Source organism: Haemorhous mexicanus, chromosome 13 (genome assembly GCF_027477595.1).
Source record: "Haemorhous mexicanus isolate bHaeMex1 chromosome 13, bHaeMex1.pri, whole genome shotgun sequence".
Classification (NCBI taxonomy): domain Eukaryota; kingdom Metazoa; phylum Chordata; class Aves; order Passeriformes; family Fringillidae; genus Haemorhous; species Haemorhous mexicanus.
This window is the reverse complement of record NC_082353.1, coordinates 19,847,326-19,864,691: the sequence shown is the minus strand read 5'-3', so window position 1 is coordinate 19,864,691 and position 17,366 is coordinate 19,847,326. Positions and strand designations below refer to the sequence as shown.

The 17,366-nt window shown below is 52.1% G+C and overlaps 3 protein-coding genes across 7 annotated transcripts; 2 read left to right on the top strand and 1 right to left on the bottom strand.

Moving 5' to 3' along the window:
* The first annotated feature begins 709 nt into the window (after positions 1-709).
* SLC51B (SLC51 subunit beta) lies at positions 710-6,963 on the top strand. Of its 2 annotated transcripts, none has more exons than XM_059858677.1 (5): positions 710-800; positions 4,174-4,273; positions 4,932-5,072; positions 5,490-5,580; positions 6,333-6,963. In XM_059858677.1, exons 2-5 carry the CDS (start codon positions 4,234-4,236, stop codon positions 6,550-6,552), a joined length of 492 nt encoding a protein of 163 aa, XP_059714660.1. In that variant the 5' UTR covers positions 710-800; positions 4,174-4,233; the 3' UTR covers positions 6,553-6,963. The 2 variants fall into 2 exon arrangements, with proteins under 2 accessions (XP_059714660.1, XP_059714661.1); XM_059858678.1 differs by lacking the exon at positions 710-800 and adding an exon at positions 3,391-3,407.
* RASL12 (RAS like family 12) lies at positions 6,906-17,251 on the bottom strand. 4 transcript variants are annotated; one of them, XM_059858675.1, is made up of 6 exons: positions 16,638-17,251; positions 10,638-10,754; positions 10,503-10,559; positions 9,352-9,425; positions 9,077-9,267; positions 6,906-8,328 (listed from the first exon to the last, which is right to left on the bottom strand). In XM_059858675.1, exons 2-6 carry the CDS (start codon positions 10,744-10,746, stop codon positions 7,944-7,946), a joined length of 816 nt encoding a protein of 271 aa, XP_059714658.1. In that variant the 5' UTR covers positions 10,747-10,754; positions 16,638-17,251; the 3' UTR covers positions 6,906-7,943. The 4 variants fall into 4 exon arrangements, with proteins under 4 accessions (XP_059714658.1, XP_059714659.1, XP_059714655.1 ...); XM_059858676.1 differs by lacking the exon at positions 16,638-17,251 and adding an exon at positions 11,591-13,147 and having other exon boundaries at positions 9,063-9,267; XM_059858672.1 differs by lacking the exon at positions 16,638-17,251 and adding an exon at positions 11,591-13,119.
* Positions 13,238-15,023, top strand: KBTBD13 (kelch repeat and BTB domain containing 13). The gene has a single exon (XM_059858666.1). It carries the CDS (start codon positions 13,238-13,240, stop codon positions 14,618-14,620), a length of 1,383 nt encoding a protein of 460 aa, XP_059714649.1. The 3' UTR covers positions 14,621-15,023.
* Positions 17,252-17,366: the final 115 nt, after the last annotated feature.

Below are 17,366 nucleotides of genomic sequence, written 5' to 3'. Positions count from 1 at the left end.
CTACCATCTGCAGTTCAGCTGGAGCTAACCAGAGCTAGCTGTGTGTCCCAAGCCCATTGGTGAGATGCATCTCTCTTGCTTTGCAGTGTGCAGCTCCATCCATGAATCAGATATTTCAGGGGGGAGGAATCCTTCTTTCTTAATGTGGCTGTCACAAAAAGTAGCACATCAGTCTGCAGAGCCTCTTAGCAGACTATTGACTTAGCCAGGCATTACCAGTACCTGTGAAACTGGGATGGCAAAATCTCTGACTGGTGCTTCAAGCTTTGCAAGCAAAGTTGCTTGCTCTGTTAAGATGCTCTGACAGCCTTAGAATGGCCATTCACGGAAAAAAAAAAAAAAAAGGAAAAAAAGGGTAATATCTGCTTTATCAGGACATGCTTCCTGTATGCAATGAGGACTGAGCCAAGCAGAGTGAACATTATAATTTATTTTAACTGAAGAGTAACTTATTACTGAGTGTCATTCTACTCAGCGTGCTCTTTTAATACTGATTATGCCAATAACCTGAGCAAATAAACTGGAAGTTGCTACAGCTCATTCTTTGGCAAAAGGTCATTCACCTCGTGCTGTAAATGGTCCCACTAAAGAGGTGTGTTTTTCAGGGGCTGGAGTGTACCTCACCTGTTGAACTGGCCTTCACACATGACTCAGGAGCAGAGTGAATCACAGCTCATAGCATACCCAGAGCAGGAGCACAGGGAGCCTTGTATTACCACGGTGCTCGGAGGAGATGTCTTCGGATGACAGAGCTTAAAGAAGAAATGTAGCTTCTTTCCTGCTGGGAATCCACGTTTCTGGTGAGTTAGCAGAGATTAACGGGCATTCGGGCTGCACGGGCTGCTGGGTTAATTTATAGCTATCTGTAAAGAAAGGCTTATTTATTTATTTCAGTTAGAAGGCTTGAATCCTTGGAAATTTTAAGTGAAGGCAGTTTTTTTAAGGAGAGACTGTCTGAATGGCAAGTAAGAAGCAGGCTGAAGTAACTCCTGCATATTAAAGCAGTCAAAGGAAAGTGTGTAATATAACTTAGATTTTCTCTTTAGCTTTTTACTTTATAGAGGTTAAAAAATAACACAGACTGCCTTCTTGCCTTAATATTTTAAATATTAAACAATTTCTTGTGTTCCTTAATGGCATTCAGACCTTAATGTACCTTTATAAAACATACTATCCATTTACATGTCTGTGGTGTGACATTGTATATATATCCTCTATGAATCCCAAAGACAGGACATCCCACTTTAACACTGTGTTTGAAATAACTGACCCATTTTAACACAATCTGCTAGATAGGACAACCACCTGAGAGAGAGTCTGGATGACAAGAGGAGACTAATTTGAAAAGACTGAGATATTCTAAATGCATTGTCCCATACTGTGTAGTGAGTTTTGAATACGGAGCCCAGAGGGACATTATCATCTCAACAGAAGCTGTACTTGATGGTCTTTCCAAAAGATTTTCCCCATCTTTACTTAAACCAGTATAATATGTATCTAAAGACTTCTCATTTGTAGAATGAGGGCAAAATATGTCTTGGGTGAGCAGTTGTGAATATCAGAGCTGACAAAAACCAAGCACAGGGTGGATTCACAGCACCACCAGGTGCTGTGCCCTGGCTGGGAAGAGTCCACGTGCAGCTGTGGAGGTGTGTGTTCCTATGTTCCCACATGTCACAGCCCCCTTGCTGGATTATGCCAGCATTTAGAGCACCAATCCCTCAGCTCTGCCTTCTGCATGTGATAAGTCTCAGATCTTCAAGGGCTTCCATTATGAGAAAGGTTTTTACCATTTAAGTGCTGGGATCAATGCATAGAGCAAAAAGCAGTCCCTTGACATTTTCCTGTAATATCTTGAGATTTCATTGAATGCTAGCAAAGTCCACAGATCCACAGGAGGATTTGAAATAGCATTGTTGTGTGACTCTTTGATCCTGAAATGCATAATACTGTACAGATTTTGCAGCTTTTGATGTTAAAATCCCATTTGCAAGAAGAAAGAAATTACAAAGACGTTCAGGAGTCAATATAAACTCAAAATAACACAGGTAAAATGTTTCTTGAGAGGCACTGGCCTCTTTGTTCTTTCCATAGGAGCATAAAATGCATGAGCTCTCTCTCATTTGAGCTTCCCCTGTTGTACCCAAGCTGAGGAGCAGCCTCAGAAAGGTCTTGGGAGCCTTCAGAGGGACAGCAGACCAAAGTGCACACTTGGAGTTGCAGAAGCCTGGATCTAAGAGCTCATCCCTGTCCATCAGCCACCGGAGTCACTGCTGAGATGTGCAGCAGGGGAGCAATGGGGAAGGGCATCCCCCACGTTGTCCCAGCTGGTCTCCTGGAGCAGTGCTCACCCATGTTGGGTTGTGGGCAGCAGGGCAGAGCAGCTGTGTGGGGGGGGCTGGAGGAGATGCCTTTAACAATCTCTTCCAGGCTGGAAGATCCAAACTCCTCAGAGCATGTCCAGCCTAGCTGTGGGCGTCACTGTTTTCTTACTGGGGAAACTGGTAGTTTGGAGAGAATTCTGCTCAGTCTCTGCTGGAGTAGACACACTGACCTGAGAACACTTTGTTTTGTAGCTTTGGTGAAGGAAACTAATTTTGTTAATGTGATTTAGATGTAAAAGGTCTGTAAAATAACAGAAGTTTCCCTTAAAGTCTTTTACTTAAATGTCCTGTTAATGCACAATAAGGGTTCATTCTGCTGCTGTGTTTTACCCACAAAGTTCTAGCCCCCCATATCTGGGGAGATTTGGCTGCTGGTCACTACTTGATGAAGCAGACTGAAGTAATTCCAGCAGCTTTCCAGCATCCCTGCTGTGTGCAGAGACCAAGAGGTAGCCCACAGCTTATGAAACACCTTAGGGGAAAATCAGCAACATGCTTGTCAAATATTCCTCTTTGAGCAAATGATTACTCAAAAGCCTTGCACAGCAAGATTTAACACATTCAAGTGCCACTTCTTATTAGGGTGTAGCTGACTTGTAACTTATTTTCATTGGCACCAAGACCTTATTTCCTCCTTTGTGAGGGGTGATCCATGTGAATAAGTTAAAGGTTACCTGGATGGAAGGGTGATTGGCACACCTAACTGCAGGGAGCAGCTTTACCCGTATTTTCTGAAATACAAAGTGGACCACGTACTTGAGAGTCCCCTCCTCAAAGAATTGCTAGCAGGTGGTTTTCTGGCAGCAGGGAGTAAGCCTGCATGCCTGGTTAGCTATAAAACATGAACTTTGAATTGTGAGGACATTGAGAATGGGGGGGAAAATAGTAGCAATCATTAGGTCTATAACCGACGGGACAAATGTTTCCCCGAGGAGTCAGCAGCAGTGTTGTTGACACGCCTGGCACAGTGGAACATGCCTGGGAGGAAGTTTCAGACAGCACCAGGGCACACAGCAAAGGCAGGTAAAAGCTGGGAGTATCAGACTGTCGTAAAAGTCTTCATACAATAATTAATGGCCTGTGGGGCCAGAATGTCTGAGGGATGCATGTGTGTTGTGGTGTCGCTGACCTGCCAGTGGGTGATGGCCAGCGAGCAGTGGGCTGGGGAGAGCCACCTCAACATCTCACCAACTCTCAGTGGACAGCCAGAAACCCCTGCTCAGGGCAGGTCCCTTCGAAGGACGCTGAAGAACTAATTTGGAGGAGCAGCAATAAAGTTGGATTGATGCCACTAATAAATGAGGGACTAAAGGTCAAGGAGGACTTTCTGTTTCCCTGAGGGATGGGAGACACCACAGACTCAATAGCAAGCCAGCCTTGCCTCTTCTTGGAGGTCAGCCTTCCACTTCCTCATCTCCACACCCATATTCTGCCATCCATGGGTTGGCCATAGGTAGTCATATGCAAAGTATATGTTCTCTAGGGATTATGGCAGGGGAGCAAGCAGGGAAGCTTTGTTAGCTGGGGAGGAGCTGGCTCACAGCAGCTGAGCTCACATCTGTACAGGTTCACCTCAGCAAGGGGTCCAACCTGGGCAGCAGACACCGTGCCAGACCCCCTCTGCTGTCACCTTGGTGGCCCAGGGATTTCTGCACCCTGTCCTGGCTGGTCAGACTCACATTCTCATGAGGAAATAGATACTGAGGAAACAGATACTCTCTGAATAGAGCTGGAGTAGGGAGGGGAAGCAGGTTCTCTCTCAAATTCTTAGTCTCTCTGTCTTTTGCAGGCATCTCCACGCTGAAGAAATACTGTGAAGGTGTGATCCATCCCACCTGCATACACAAATATGAAGTTCTTCTGGATAATCCCATTTTTCCTGCTGCAAGGTAGAGTCTTGGCTTAAAGGATAATGGTGTGGGTGAAGGAGGTGATGTGCAAAGACCTTAACTTGCTGGAAATACAGTTTTTTTCTTTCTATGGGGCTATTTTTCTCAGTATACACCACCAGCAGCCTGACTGAGCCAAGGAAGAAGTTGCACCCCTATTCCAGAGCTGGGTGTCATTCCCATCTGTATTCTGTGTGTATGTTCTGTGCACACTTATACGTTGGTTCCTTTGCAGACACTGAAGCTTTTCTGATAAAAATTGCTAGAGTCAAGCTGTGTATACAAGCCAGCCTGATAAATAAGAATTTCTCTCTGGAGGATTGCAATCCAGAGTTAGATTTCCAGGACTGGTCTTGGCAAGGCAACTCTTTGGTGAATTGTGGCACATGGAGCTGCCTCTCCTTGGTGGGAGATGGGGGATGTTGAAAGGCCCTATCAGCATTCTGAAGTCTTTGCAGCCCTGCTGCCTCACCATAATGGGGTCTGCAGCCAAAAACACTCTCCACTTCTCAGTTCATGAGATCAGGCTGTGCACTCAGGGTTGCATTCTGCCTGCTTGGAGAGACATGCTGGGCGACCCTGGGAGTGAAGGAGAAGATCACCTCCAGTCTGAAGGGCTGCAGTGAGTGACAATTGCATCTTTCTCTTTCCACCACAGCTGAGGCAGAGCACAAGTACCTCCCAACCACCCTGGCCAGCACACACATGGACGAGCACACGGCAGACAACATTACCCTTCCACTGGGCTTGGAACTGGAACAGCTGGAGGAGCTGCTCTGGTTCTTCCGCAGAGAAGACCGTAAGTCCATTGGTGTTCCGGGCTGAGACACAGCCCTTGGCTGTTAACGTTCTTGCCTAAGAGATGCCTGAGGGCACTACCCTGAGGAGGTGATTTACCTCAGACACACAAACCCTCAGTCTTGCCTCTGGAATAAGCAGGCCATAGGTGAAGATAGGCAGGAGGCTTTGCTGAGCGTGTCTCTGGGGTTCAGCCTCTTTTTAGGCAGAGCCTGCCAAGAGAGCAAAGGTCTCCTGTGATTTTGGCAGGGTGGAGGGAGCAGATTGACATAGCAGCAGGTCAGTGTCATGAGGATCAACTTCAAAGCCACAAAAATCAAGGACAGAGCATCTTGTGTGTCCTCAGAAAACCCCTGGCCAGGCTCTATGGATCACACTGTGCTGTGCCTGCTAACACTGCCTCTCTGCTTTCCCTCAGCCTCAACATGGAATTACTCCATTCTTGCACTATCCCTTGCCACCATGATTTTGGGCCTTGTTCTTCTGACCATTAACATTGTGCGAAACAGGTGAGACGGGAAAATTTGTGAATCTTTTGGTGTGCAGTGGTGCCCTGAAAGCCTCCCAGGCAAACAGCCACAGGGGTTTGGCAGGGCAGGATAAGCCCTGAGTGATGGGGAGAAGAGCAAACTCCCTTTGAACCATTTTTTCTTATAAAACCTTGCCTGATTCCTGCTTGCTGTGTGTCACTTGGAACAAGCCCCTTCTCTGGGCCCTGGATCGAATAAAGGTCTGCACAGCTCTGCCCAGCCCAACAGGGCTGCTGGGAGGGAAGTGATGGTAACTGTGGTGTGAGGTGCTCTCCCCTAAGTACAGGGGCTCTGGAGCAGGACTCCCAGCCTTTCCCCATCCACATCCCCATACAGTTCCCCGGTGGCTGCACAATCCCGTAGCTGAGGAGCAACTCACTTTTTGCTCGGGCGCGAAAACTTAGCACTGAGTCAGAGCTGCCGTCTTCAGAGGAGAGAAGCGCTAACGCTGCGAGCCTGCCTCGCTCTCCCTCTAGTGATGGCTGGCTGCGTGCTGCTCCTGGCGTCAGGAGCTGGGTGCTCTCCAAGTGTGAATCGCAGCTGTGTGTGCTCAAACACTTCAGAGCACTTACCTGGCACAGCTGACCTGGCGGCGTTTGCCCACAAGCAGCTGGCGTGTTCCAGGAGCACGGTGTAAACTGATGGCTGTGACCCTCACCAGGGTTGGTGCTCTCAGATGTGGGCTGGGCTTGCTGCTTCACTTCGTGTGTCCTTGTTGTCCCTCCCTGCAGGAAAAGGAAAATCCTCGTGAGTGGAGAAACAGCACAGACCACACAGGAGGCTGACCTCGATGCCAAGCAAGCCCTGATGCCTGTGCAGGAATACAACTTGGCTGAGCCGCTAAAGCAGCAGCCAGGGCCCCAGGACCAGAGACCAGGGGACGTGATGGTTCAGTGGAAAGATGGGACTGTCACATCCCTGTACACAGAGATGTCTGAGGAGGCCATATAGTGGCAGCTGGAGTCAGCCCATTGAGGCCTTAAGGAAGGTATTAGAATGTCTCAATTCACAGGGGTGCAAGTTTAAAAATGCAGCTTAGCTGGGAGAAAGAAAAGTGTGAAACAAGAAAGCAGCAGAGTTGCACCTGCAGGAGGGGCCCTTGGCTCGGCACCTGCCTCGCTGGTGTTCCCCCACTGCTCTGGCTGCTCCAGACTTCCCTCCAGTGCCAGCTTCATCTCCTCCCTCAGGTGCTGCAAACAGGTTTGACCTGAGCCAGGGAAGTAAGTGGGAAGCTTGGCCTGCAGTCAGCCAGGGAAAGCACCCTCACTTCCCATCAGGAAAACAGCAACACTGAAGCTGAGACATTTTTAATCTTTTCAGAATCCTCTTTATTAAAATACTTTCCAAAGTGGTTGATCAAAATGCCATATTGAATCTGTCAATAAGGTCATATATATTTTTTTTTTTATATGGCTATATGTACAAATATACACATGGATATTTTACTCTGTAAAGTAACTGCAACTCCAGGGAGAAGCAGAACATTTCATCTGATAGAGCACCTGAAACCAATCATCCAGCCCTTGACCCTGGATCAGGCACAGCTAGAGCTTGGTTTGCTCCAGCATTCCCTTTGTGTCCTTCACTGGGCACACACAGAACCCATGAAATAATTTAGGACATTATTGGAAATACATCAGTCTTTGAAACACTTTGCAGACTTTGCAGACCATGTCCTTGTCAGCAAAGCATCTCTTTGCAAAGGGATGCTATAGTGTAAAAAGTTGAGCAAAAAAGCAGCAATTTTGGTGTGACTTAGCTTGATGTGTGGGTATCAATTACAGGCCACCTGAGGCCTTTAAGCAGCTGAAACATTATCTGCACCTTTTTTATCTGGATTTAAAAAAAAATAAAAATTCCTCCTACTTATTGCTTAGTTGGGGACCTGTGGGATGAACAAGATGGGTGCCTCCATGCTGGATTAATGATTAGTTCCTCATTCCTGGTTGTTGTGGGCCAGGTGCCCAGCTGGCTGGTGGCCGTGGGGTTGGCCCTTCCCTTCCCAATGGTATCCAACAGCTCTGGCTCCTCTGGAAGCTGCTGCATCCTCACAGAAAACTGGGCTGGCTGCAGTGGCAGTGGCAGGACAGGGTACAAGCACCACAGCAGCACCGGGTAGGGGCAGGCAGAGCGATGCCACAGCCCATGTCAGACCCTTGGCACTCTGCCTGCTCACCAAGTTGCCACTGCTGCCTTTGCCCCAGCACGGAGACCGGGGTCACTGTCTGCCAGCAGCTGCTGCAGTGCCCGTGAGTCCATCAGGGAAGGTTCCAGCTCCTGTGGAGCTGGGGGGATGGATGAAGGTCTCTCTCCTCCCTCTCTGCAGCCCACAGGGACGTGTCCTAAAATATCTTGAAGCCTTTCAGCAAGGTGAGCGTGGGAGCCTTCCTTTTGCTCTGAGCCCGTGAGGACTTGACGGTGACCAGCTTGGCCTGGGCCACCGAGGGCATCTCCTTGTAGTTGACGGGGGAGAGGCTGTTGAAGGTGCAGGTGGCCAAGCTGTGGTGGGTGGGCAGGGCCACCGGCGTGGCCACGGGCGGGCAGGGCCGCTCCTCGGAGATGAAGAGTGGCCGCACGGGAAGGTTCCACTCTGCCTGGCGCCGCACCTCCCGCACGGCCTCATGGAAGACGTGCTGCACCCGAGCGAAGTCCTGGCATGCCGACACCTCATGGAAGAGGCACCCAAACCTGCTGGCGAGGGACATCCCTTCTGCTGAGAGCACCTGCCTGGCGAGAGCAGAGGGGATGGGTGCAGGATCTCTTGGGGCATGGCAGCCACCCAAAAAAGGTGCAGGTAACAGATCGTGCATCCCACATCTCCTTCCCAAAGAGCACCAAGGTAGCACCTGCCCATCCCTGCCCTGGGACATGAATCCAAAAGAGTTCTGCTTTTCCCAAAATCCCAGAGTAATGGTAATCACAGAGCTTCTCCTGGTAGGGATGTGTTCCAGGAACCCAGGGGTGGGTGTGATGACAGTGCACTGGGAAGCAGGGAGGAGGAGATGGGGCAGGTCCTTGCTTTGGGGAGGGAGATACCTCCATCCTGGGAGCACGAGGGCTCCAGAAATGCATGTGACTCAGGGGCCCATGGGACCACAGAGCAGCACAAAAGGCCAGAAAAACATATTGGGCACATCCAGTCCTGGCAGTGGGGCTGGAACTAGAGGGCTCCAGGGAAAGGAAGGGCATGTCCAGAGGGGCTTCTCTGGCTCAAGCCCTGCCAGGGATGGTGACGCTGCCTCACCACTCAGCCAAAAAACATCCTACTGAAAATACCAATGGGCTCAAAATAAACACACCAGCCCTCGGGCAGGAGAGCAGAAACTTCAGGGATGTGGGAGGATGTTGCAAATACTAATGGGAGTAGAAATACCCATGAAGAAATCAGATTTGGGTTTTGCATCCCAGCAGGAGGGATGGGGATCTGTGAGCTCTCTCCCACGGGGAGCAGGCAGCCTTACCGCGTGCCCGGTACCTGTACTGCTCCATGTCCAGCTTGTTTCCCAGCAGGAGCACGGGGCAGCGGCGCTGGCAGCCCCGCGCGTGCAGGGCGAGCACCTCGAGGTAGCGCTGGCAGCCCTCGAAGCTCTTCCTGCTGTCGATGCTGTAGACAACCAGGAAGGCGCTGGCCCAGCACAGGTAGCGCTCGCAGTTCCCGGGGCCATCCTGGGGGTGGGAGGAGTGTCTGAGCTGCAGTCCAGTTGTGGTCTGGCCATGGTCCAGCTGCTCATCACACCTCCAATGCCTTACCTGGTCAGCTGTGTCCATCACCTTCAAGAGCACAGGCTGCTGGTCCACCAGCTCCTCCGAGGAGTAGGTGTCCTCTGCAAGAAGTAGAGTGGTTGTGAGGATGGGCTGGCACATCCTCTCTTCTTCAAAGCCAAGCAAAGCTTGGGATGCTTGGGAAACCATGGAAAAATTTCAGCCCTGATGAGGAGCATCCTCCACCAATGCCTCCCACCTTACTCCTTTCTGAGACATTATTTTGAGGGATTGGTGGTGATGTTGCTGTGCAAGCCTGGCTAGGAGCAGTTATTTCTCCCTGTGCTGCAAGTGTGGGCTCCCACAGAAGAAGGAGGGAGAGGAAGGAGCTTGGCACAACAATCACTGCACCCAGGGCTCGGCCCTTATCTAAAAGCCATGGCCTGATGAGATAAAGCAAGCTGGGGCCTTGACATGGGACTGTTTCCCAATAAATCAAGTGAGAGGAGCAGTCCTTTCTTTTGTGAAGAGGGCAGGCAGGGAGAGCCGTTGAGCCATTCCCCCAGGAGAAAGATGCTTTCTTTGGGCCAGCTTTTAACTGATGTGTTTCGGAAAGGTTTTGACGTGGGAAGATGAAACCACATTCCCAAAAATATCTGAGGAAGAAAGGATTTATCCTTCTTTCTAAGAGTCACTGAATTATCAGGGGCTGGAGTTGGTTCTTGGACAAGGTCCATATCTCCTTAATGTCCCGATAAATCATTTATGGTTCTTCCCCACAGCCTGGAGTCAGGCCCAAGAAAATAGTTATTAATTACTCAAATGAGTGGAAAAAACCCGCCCAGAACTGCTCACTGCAAAACTCAGCCCCAGGGTCGCCTGCTGTGCACCCGTCCTCATTTCCACAGCCTCCTCCCTGCCCAACAGATATGAGATGCTCCTCAAAGAGACTCAAAAATGCTTTTGGTTGGAGCTTTTGGTTTTTTGGGGGCAATGCGAGGAGCCAACGTTCCCATGGGAAGTGGCCTCAGAGAGGGCACTGCTTTCACCTCTATTTTCACAGATGGTTTTGGGTCAAATCCAGCCCTTGTTTTTTATATAATTTTGGGTGGGTTGTTTTTTCTTTCCCCTTACATGCCATATTCATGGGAAATGTGGGAGATGAGAAGGATGCTCCATGGGATAAGAATGTTTCTTACCCAAGTTGGGATCATATTCACTGATGAACCTCTTGGTTAGAAACTTCACGGTTAGAGCTGCAGGAGGTGAAAGAGGCAGGTGAGGCAGGTGTCCCCTGACGGCAGCTCCCCGATGCCCTGCCCTGCCCATCTCACCTGACTTGCCGGCCCCTCTGCACCCCAGGATGGCCACGTTGCACTCAGGGAGGGGACTCTGGGGCGGCCGCTCGCTGCTGGCTCGGGGTTTGCCGAACATCGAGGACATCCTCGGTCCTGCGGGACAGAGCCGGGGGACATGGAGCACCCTCTGCCACGTCGGATGGGGACCTTCTCACTGCCTGGCTCGTGGGTGCCCCAGCCTGGGGGAGAGAAGGGCTCAGCAGCACCAGGGCAGGAGATCCCCTCTCCTCCATCTGCATCCTGAGGCTGGCTGGCATCCTCATCCCACAGTGGCGGCCAGCACCCCACCGAAAGAGAAGAACCCTCCAGCCCTCTGCCCACCCATCACACCCCAAAAAGAGAAGAGAAACGCAGCCTCTCACCTTAAAACCCACGGCCGGAGGGGACTCGGGGTTCTCCGTGAGCGCGGGGCCGGGGCTGCGATGAATGAGGCAGGCGGAGGCGAGCGCGGCTCCCGCTGCTCGGGCTCCAGCCAAACTCCTTGTAAGGAAAGCTGCCACGCCGCGGGGCTGGACACGCTGCCCCGGCCACCCCGAGGACGGTCCCCCCGGCAGAGCCCACGCCAGCACCCCGAGCTGCCCCGGCTTCGGGCAGGGATGCCCGGGCCCGGGATCTGCCGTGCCTCGGCTTGGTGGCCACCTCGCCATGTCCCGGCACCTTCCTGAGCTCCCCGCCGTGTGCCCAGCAAGCCCAAGCCTGGTCCCCCTGCCCTGGCTGAGGCCGGCGCGCTCATCACAGCTCCGGCAGGCAGGAGCAGCACCCGGAGCTGCCTGTCCTGCCACCCTGCGCGCCACCTGCCCGGCACCTTCGGACGCAATCAAGCACAGACACCTTCTGCTGCCGGCAGAGGCTATCGAGGGAGAGAAATACCCTTTTGCCACCCAAAAGCCTCGGTCCCAAGAGGAAGAGGGAGCCCGGGGAGTACTCACCAGTGCCCGTACCAATCCATCAGCCGGCACCCAGTGGCTCTGAGCCTGAGTAGGTGGCGGAGGCTGAAGTCAGCGTTGTCATGGTGATCACAGCCATTTGGGATAGGGCTCGATGCCCGGGACCACAGGATGCGGCCCCTGGGCCGGCCCCGAGGGACTGCGGGGGGGCCGTAGCCGAGGATGGGGGGCCAAGGCTGCTCCGTGGCCATGCGGGGCTGCTGCGCCCTTGGGAATATTGCCCGTTAATACAGGCAGGATATTTTTAAACCCTCCCAAAATAGTCTGGGAGGGTGGAAGTCCCTGCAAGCCCCAGGGATGGGGAGGATGGGGATCACAGGGATAACTCCCCTGTGGAAAGCAGAGCCCCTCTGAGGACCCTTTACCCCAGACCCCCTTTGGTCACAGTCTAGGGTGCTTAAAAGCAATTGGAACTAAACATGGTATTTTAAGCTCAGTATCCATGAGGATCAATTACAGTGGTCCACGTGGAAAATTCTCCCACTCTTCCCTAAACTCAGATTTTTGGGGGAACCCACTGTGGCAATGATCCTGAGGCAACAGCTTTGCCATCATGCACTGCCTGGAAAGTTCCCAGCTGCTGAGATGAAGGGGTTAAGGAGGGAGCAAAAAATAGACCTTCAACAGGATGAGCTGCTCAGGTTAAATTATTCATCAAAACAAAACACCAGCTGCAAACTAATCACAGGTAGTGATGGGGAAATCCAGGAAGGAGCCCCCAAGTGAGTCCTGTTGTCAGCCTTCCCTGGCACCCCATGGCGGAGCTGAAATGGGATTTCTAGCCAGAAAAATCTGTGATTTGTGGCACACAAACAAATGATGTGCCACAAATAACACTTTTCCTCACTGTCAAGCTCTGTGTCAGTAAACAGGGGTTTATCTCTTCCCACAGCCAGGTATTATGGGGAGCTGAGCAAGCCCTGAGGCCAGAGGGGAGGTTTTTGGCGAGAAGAGGTTGCTGCCTTTTTCTCACCATGAGATCCCCAGATGAAGCACAGGCTGGCTTATGGCTCCTTGCAGCTGGGATGGATGTTGCAGATGCCGCTGCCCTCGAGAGGGTCACAAAGGAAGGTCTCTCCCTGCCCATGGCAACACTTGAGGAACAGCCAAGCCCTTTTCACACGGCTGACCTGGGTGGCAATGAGATTTGCTGATGTTGTTTACCTCCCTGGGCTGTAAACTGCAAGTTTTAAAGGAAAAAAAAAATATTGTGGCCAGATGTTCTTCCCAGCCATGCAAGTGTGTTGCCCTCCCCAGGCTGGGGACTGTTCCATAGGGCATCATAAGGAGGATGCCTTAGAGTGGAGAGAGCAAAACCCGGTTTCTCCTGAGTGGCTGGGCATACTCCATGGGATGATCCAGGCACCTCTGCTGTGCCCAGTGCTGGCTGGTGACACTGGAACCCTGCCTGAGTTTGGGGGGGCAGCTGAGCCTGGTGGATGCCTTTGAAGGGCCCCGGTCACGAGCTCAGCTATCTTTAGCCCAAGGTATTTATATTACAAGGCTGCCGGGCAGTGCAGCGAAGGCATCAAAGGGTGGAGAAGGCCGGAGGGGGCTGTGCAGGGGCACAGCACAGAGGGGCATTGGGTGCTCCCCCACCCCTGAGAGCTGCTGAGGTCCCAGGCGAGGATGACCCCAGAGGAGGAAGGTTCCCAGGCAGGACCCCCGGAGCGGGTGCGTATCCGGGTGGAGGAGCAGTCATTCTCAGTGGAGAAGGCCTTGCTGCTGGAGAGCAGTGAGTACTTCCGTGCCCTCTTCCGCTCGGGCATGAGGGAGAGCACGCAGGAGGAGATTGGGCTGGGGGAGCTGAGTGCAGCCGGGTTCCTCGCCATGCTGCGGGTGCTGGCAGGCGAGAGGCCCATCCTTGGCAGCGAGGAGACCTTCCAGGCAGTGGAATGTGCTGCCTTCCTGCAGGTGAAGCCCTTGGCCAAGTACTTGATCCACTCCATCAACTCTGACAACTGCATCCTGCTGTACCAAGCCGCTGCCATATTCGGCCTCCTGGATCTCTTCCACTGTGCTGCACTCTACATCAGGGACAGCTATGCTGAGCTGGAGGAGTACCTGGACTGCCTCTCCGATGACCTGCTGGCCTATGTGGAAGCCCTCCTACCCAGCACCTTTGTGGCAGTGGGAGCCCACACACCCACCTTCGAGTTCTTGGAGGACCTCTCCAGGACCATCTGCTACTTGGACGAGGAGACCAACACATGGAGGACCCTCTCCTGCCTTCCGCTGAGCGCCAGCACATTCCTAGCCGGCATGGCAACCATGGATAACAAGATCTACATCGTGGGCGGCGTCTATGGGGCCAACAAGCAGGTGGTGGAGAGCAGCTTCTGCTACGATGCTGATGCCAATGCCTGGAGCGAGTTCCCCAGCCCTCACCAGCTGCGCTACGATGTCAGGCTGGTGGGCCATGAGGGCTACCTCTATGCCATTGGTGGCGAGTACGAGAAGATCTCGCTCAAGTCCGTGGAGAGGTACGACCTGGCCTCCAGCACCTGGACCTTCGTCTCTGACCTGCCGCAACCGAGCACGGCAGCGCCCTGTGCCCAAGCCTTGGGGCAGATCTTCGTTTGTTTGTGGCAGCCACTGGACACCACTGTCATCTACGAGTATGAGACCCAGCAAGACGCGTGGCTTCCCGTCACCGAGCTCAAGCGACACCAGAGCTACGGGCACTGCATGGTGGCCCATCGTGACAACCTCTACGTCATGCGCAACGGCCCCTACGACGACTTCTTGCGTTGTGTCATCGACTGCTTCAACCTGACGTCCCGGCAGTGGAGCGCCCTGCCCGGGCAGTTCATGAACAGCAAGGGAGCTCTCTTCACCGCCGTCGTCAGGGGTGACACCATCTACACTGTCAACAAGATGCTGACGCTCCTCTACTCCGTGGAAGAGGACACCTGGAAGCAGAAGAAGGAGCGGGCAGGTTTCCCACGCAGCGGCTCCCTGCAGACCTTCCTCCTGCGGCTGCCAAGACGTGACCATGACATCGCAACGTAGCTGGTCCCCCATCCCACGTCAGGATGCTCTCCTTGCACATGGCCTCAGCTCTGCACTCACCGCTCCCCTGGGCTCCTCTCCTCCTCCACAGAGCTGTGCTCAGGTCCAGGGATGCATCATGTTGGACCTTGGAGGTGACATTAGACCCTGCCAGAGGGAAAGGGCAGCTGCTGTCTGCCTCTTCCTGCCCTGCACAGGCACAAAGTCTTGTCAGCCATGAGCTCACAAGCCAGCTGTGTGCAGGACATTGTGGCTTCTACAGAGGACAGATACCATAGAGATGCAAACATGGGATTTATTTATTCTGACTGCACTCTAAGGGTGTGCAGCATTCCAGCTCCTCTCTGCCTTGATGGGAAATCATTCATTACATGCTGGAATTAAAATGAAAGCTATAGAAAAGCTTCTCATTACTGTGTTTTTCATTTACTCTTGAGTTTGGGGTTTTTTGCTCCCGTGCATCTGAAGGAAAATACCTCCTAACAGGGATTTGTGTCAGGACTTGCTTCTTCCCCATGAATGCTTTTTCAGCTGTGGCTCAGTTTCAGAGCCTTACGTGGGAGTGCAGTTCCCACAGAGCCCCACACTCCCCTGGGAATTCTCTGTGGCTGAAGCGAGGTCCTGGTAGGAGGAAGGGAGATGGGGAGTGAAGGAAAGCAGCTCCTGGGCATCAGGTGCTTAATGTGCTAAGGGTATTCTGGGACCTGGGAACCATCAATCATCCCCCTCAGGCCCCAGCACAGACCCAACGGGGTGGCAAGTGCTGGCTCTCACCAGAGACTTGCTTTAGTCAAGTCAGGGTCTTTTGAGGACATGGCAAAGCCTGGAAGTACAGAGAGTGCCAAAAGGCAATGAGGGCTAGGGAGCCATTACTTGGTGATACCAGGCTTGCAGAGCTCCATAGCCAGAGGAGCTGTTCCCATCAGATCCCACTACCCGGTGTGGAGGGCTCACAGCCCTCAACACCAGCTCTGGGGACAGCTAGGTAGTACAGAGCTCCCCTTTGTGACCATGGACCAGGGCAGCAGCAAACCCAGACCCCAGCTCAGCTGGTTTCCCATCCATGGGGCAGGCTTTGGGCTGCCTGTGCTGTGCAGGCCAGGAGGGAGCAGAAGGGATACCAGCTGGGATGCCTCAAATAACTCCACTGCTGATCCCCGCCAAGTTCTCAGCATTTTCAAAACAGTTCCCGCATTTGAGAATAAACCCACTCAACGCAACTGCAAACCAAAACAAACCAGAAAACCCCAGCTTGCACCCACAGCCAGATGGAAAACCACTGGACGTGCCTTGTCCCCATTTGCCCTCTGCCACTGGACCAGGCCACCACCCCAATGTCACCCGTGAGGGGACTGCTGCCGGTGGAGCTGCAGGTCTGGCGGTGGCACAGGGGAGGCAGGGGACACCGACAGCCCAGTCCCAGCTGTGCACTGTGGGCACTGGGAGCTGAGTAGCATTGCAGTCCCCAGGTGGAATGTTACAGCAACCCATCAGATCAAATCATTGTTCCCTTCCCAGACAAAGCCAATTAACATTTCACAGAATTCTGTGAATTAACATTTCACGTTGTCTTCTCCTGAGAGCAGCACATGGAAACATGTTGCTTTAAAACAATTTTAAGCTGAACAAACAGCTTAAACATCCATTAAAATGAAGTTAAAATAATTCTGTTACTAAAATATTTATGTTGAGCTCCTGTGGCCAGCCCTAGACCACAGAACTTGGCAGGCTCACCCATTCCCTCCAGCTCCGACACCAAGTGATACAACCTCCTCCCCACCTCCACATGCTCCTCGACAGTTCAGGGGTTTACAAAAACATTTATCAACAAAATGCAAAAGGTTTTAAGATTTTTAAGTGTAGCACTTGAGGGAAAGTGTGAGTCTTGGCAGGCAGCTGAGTACGGCATGGATGCTCCCAAGAGCCATTTGTTGCATCCATCAGTCCAGACTGTGATCCAGAAAGTAACACAAGATAATTTTAGGTGCAAAGGAAAGAAAAAAGATACATTTCTTACCTCTGCAAGAAACAATCCAAGATCCAGGACCAAGCAAACCACTAAGGAGGGTGAGAAGCTGCTCAGCCTTTGCACAGTGAGCTGGCACAATGCTGCCAGTGTGCTTTGCTCCACCAGAATTCAGCACCACTGGCACCAGCACAGCACCCTTATCTTTCCATCCTCACGGTGCTCACTCCGCCAAAGATCACAGTTCCAGGCGACGCTATCTGCCTAATCACAGCTTAACCTCTTGCAAGTCTCGTTTTTAAGGTGACATCATCTTGGCAAGGGGGAATGTAAGGAAAAGCTGTCTGTAGATGGACTTGCCTTATAAGGGCCGTATCAAAAATAAAAGCTTGTATAACCAAGGGAAAGCAGGAGGAAAAACAGAGCTGGGAGTTCCAAAAAGAGCCTGTGAGCTCCCCAGGAATATCTCCCTAGGACATACAGGGTGCCACATTTTCAGTTTCAATGCCATTAAAGAAGAGCAGGAATAAAGCATCGTTGGGGATGGATGGGTCAACTCCCCCAAAACATGGACGCCAAGTTTCCTTGTTGCATCCAGGCAAGAATCAATGCAGCCACAGAGAGCTGTACCTTCCTGTGCTGTCTGGCACCCACCTGGAGATCCAGGGAGAATGGATGTAGTGTTTTACCTTGATGGCAGCACATTACGCTGGGAGATTGTTTGGAAGGGTACAATGGAAAATGGTACTAATACAACTAAGGATTTTCTCTGCTGGGTTG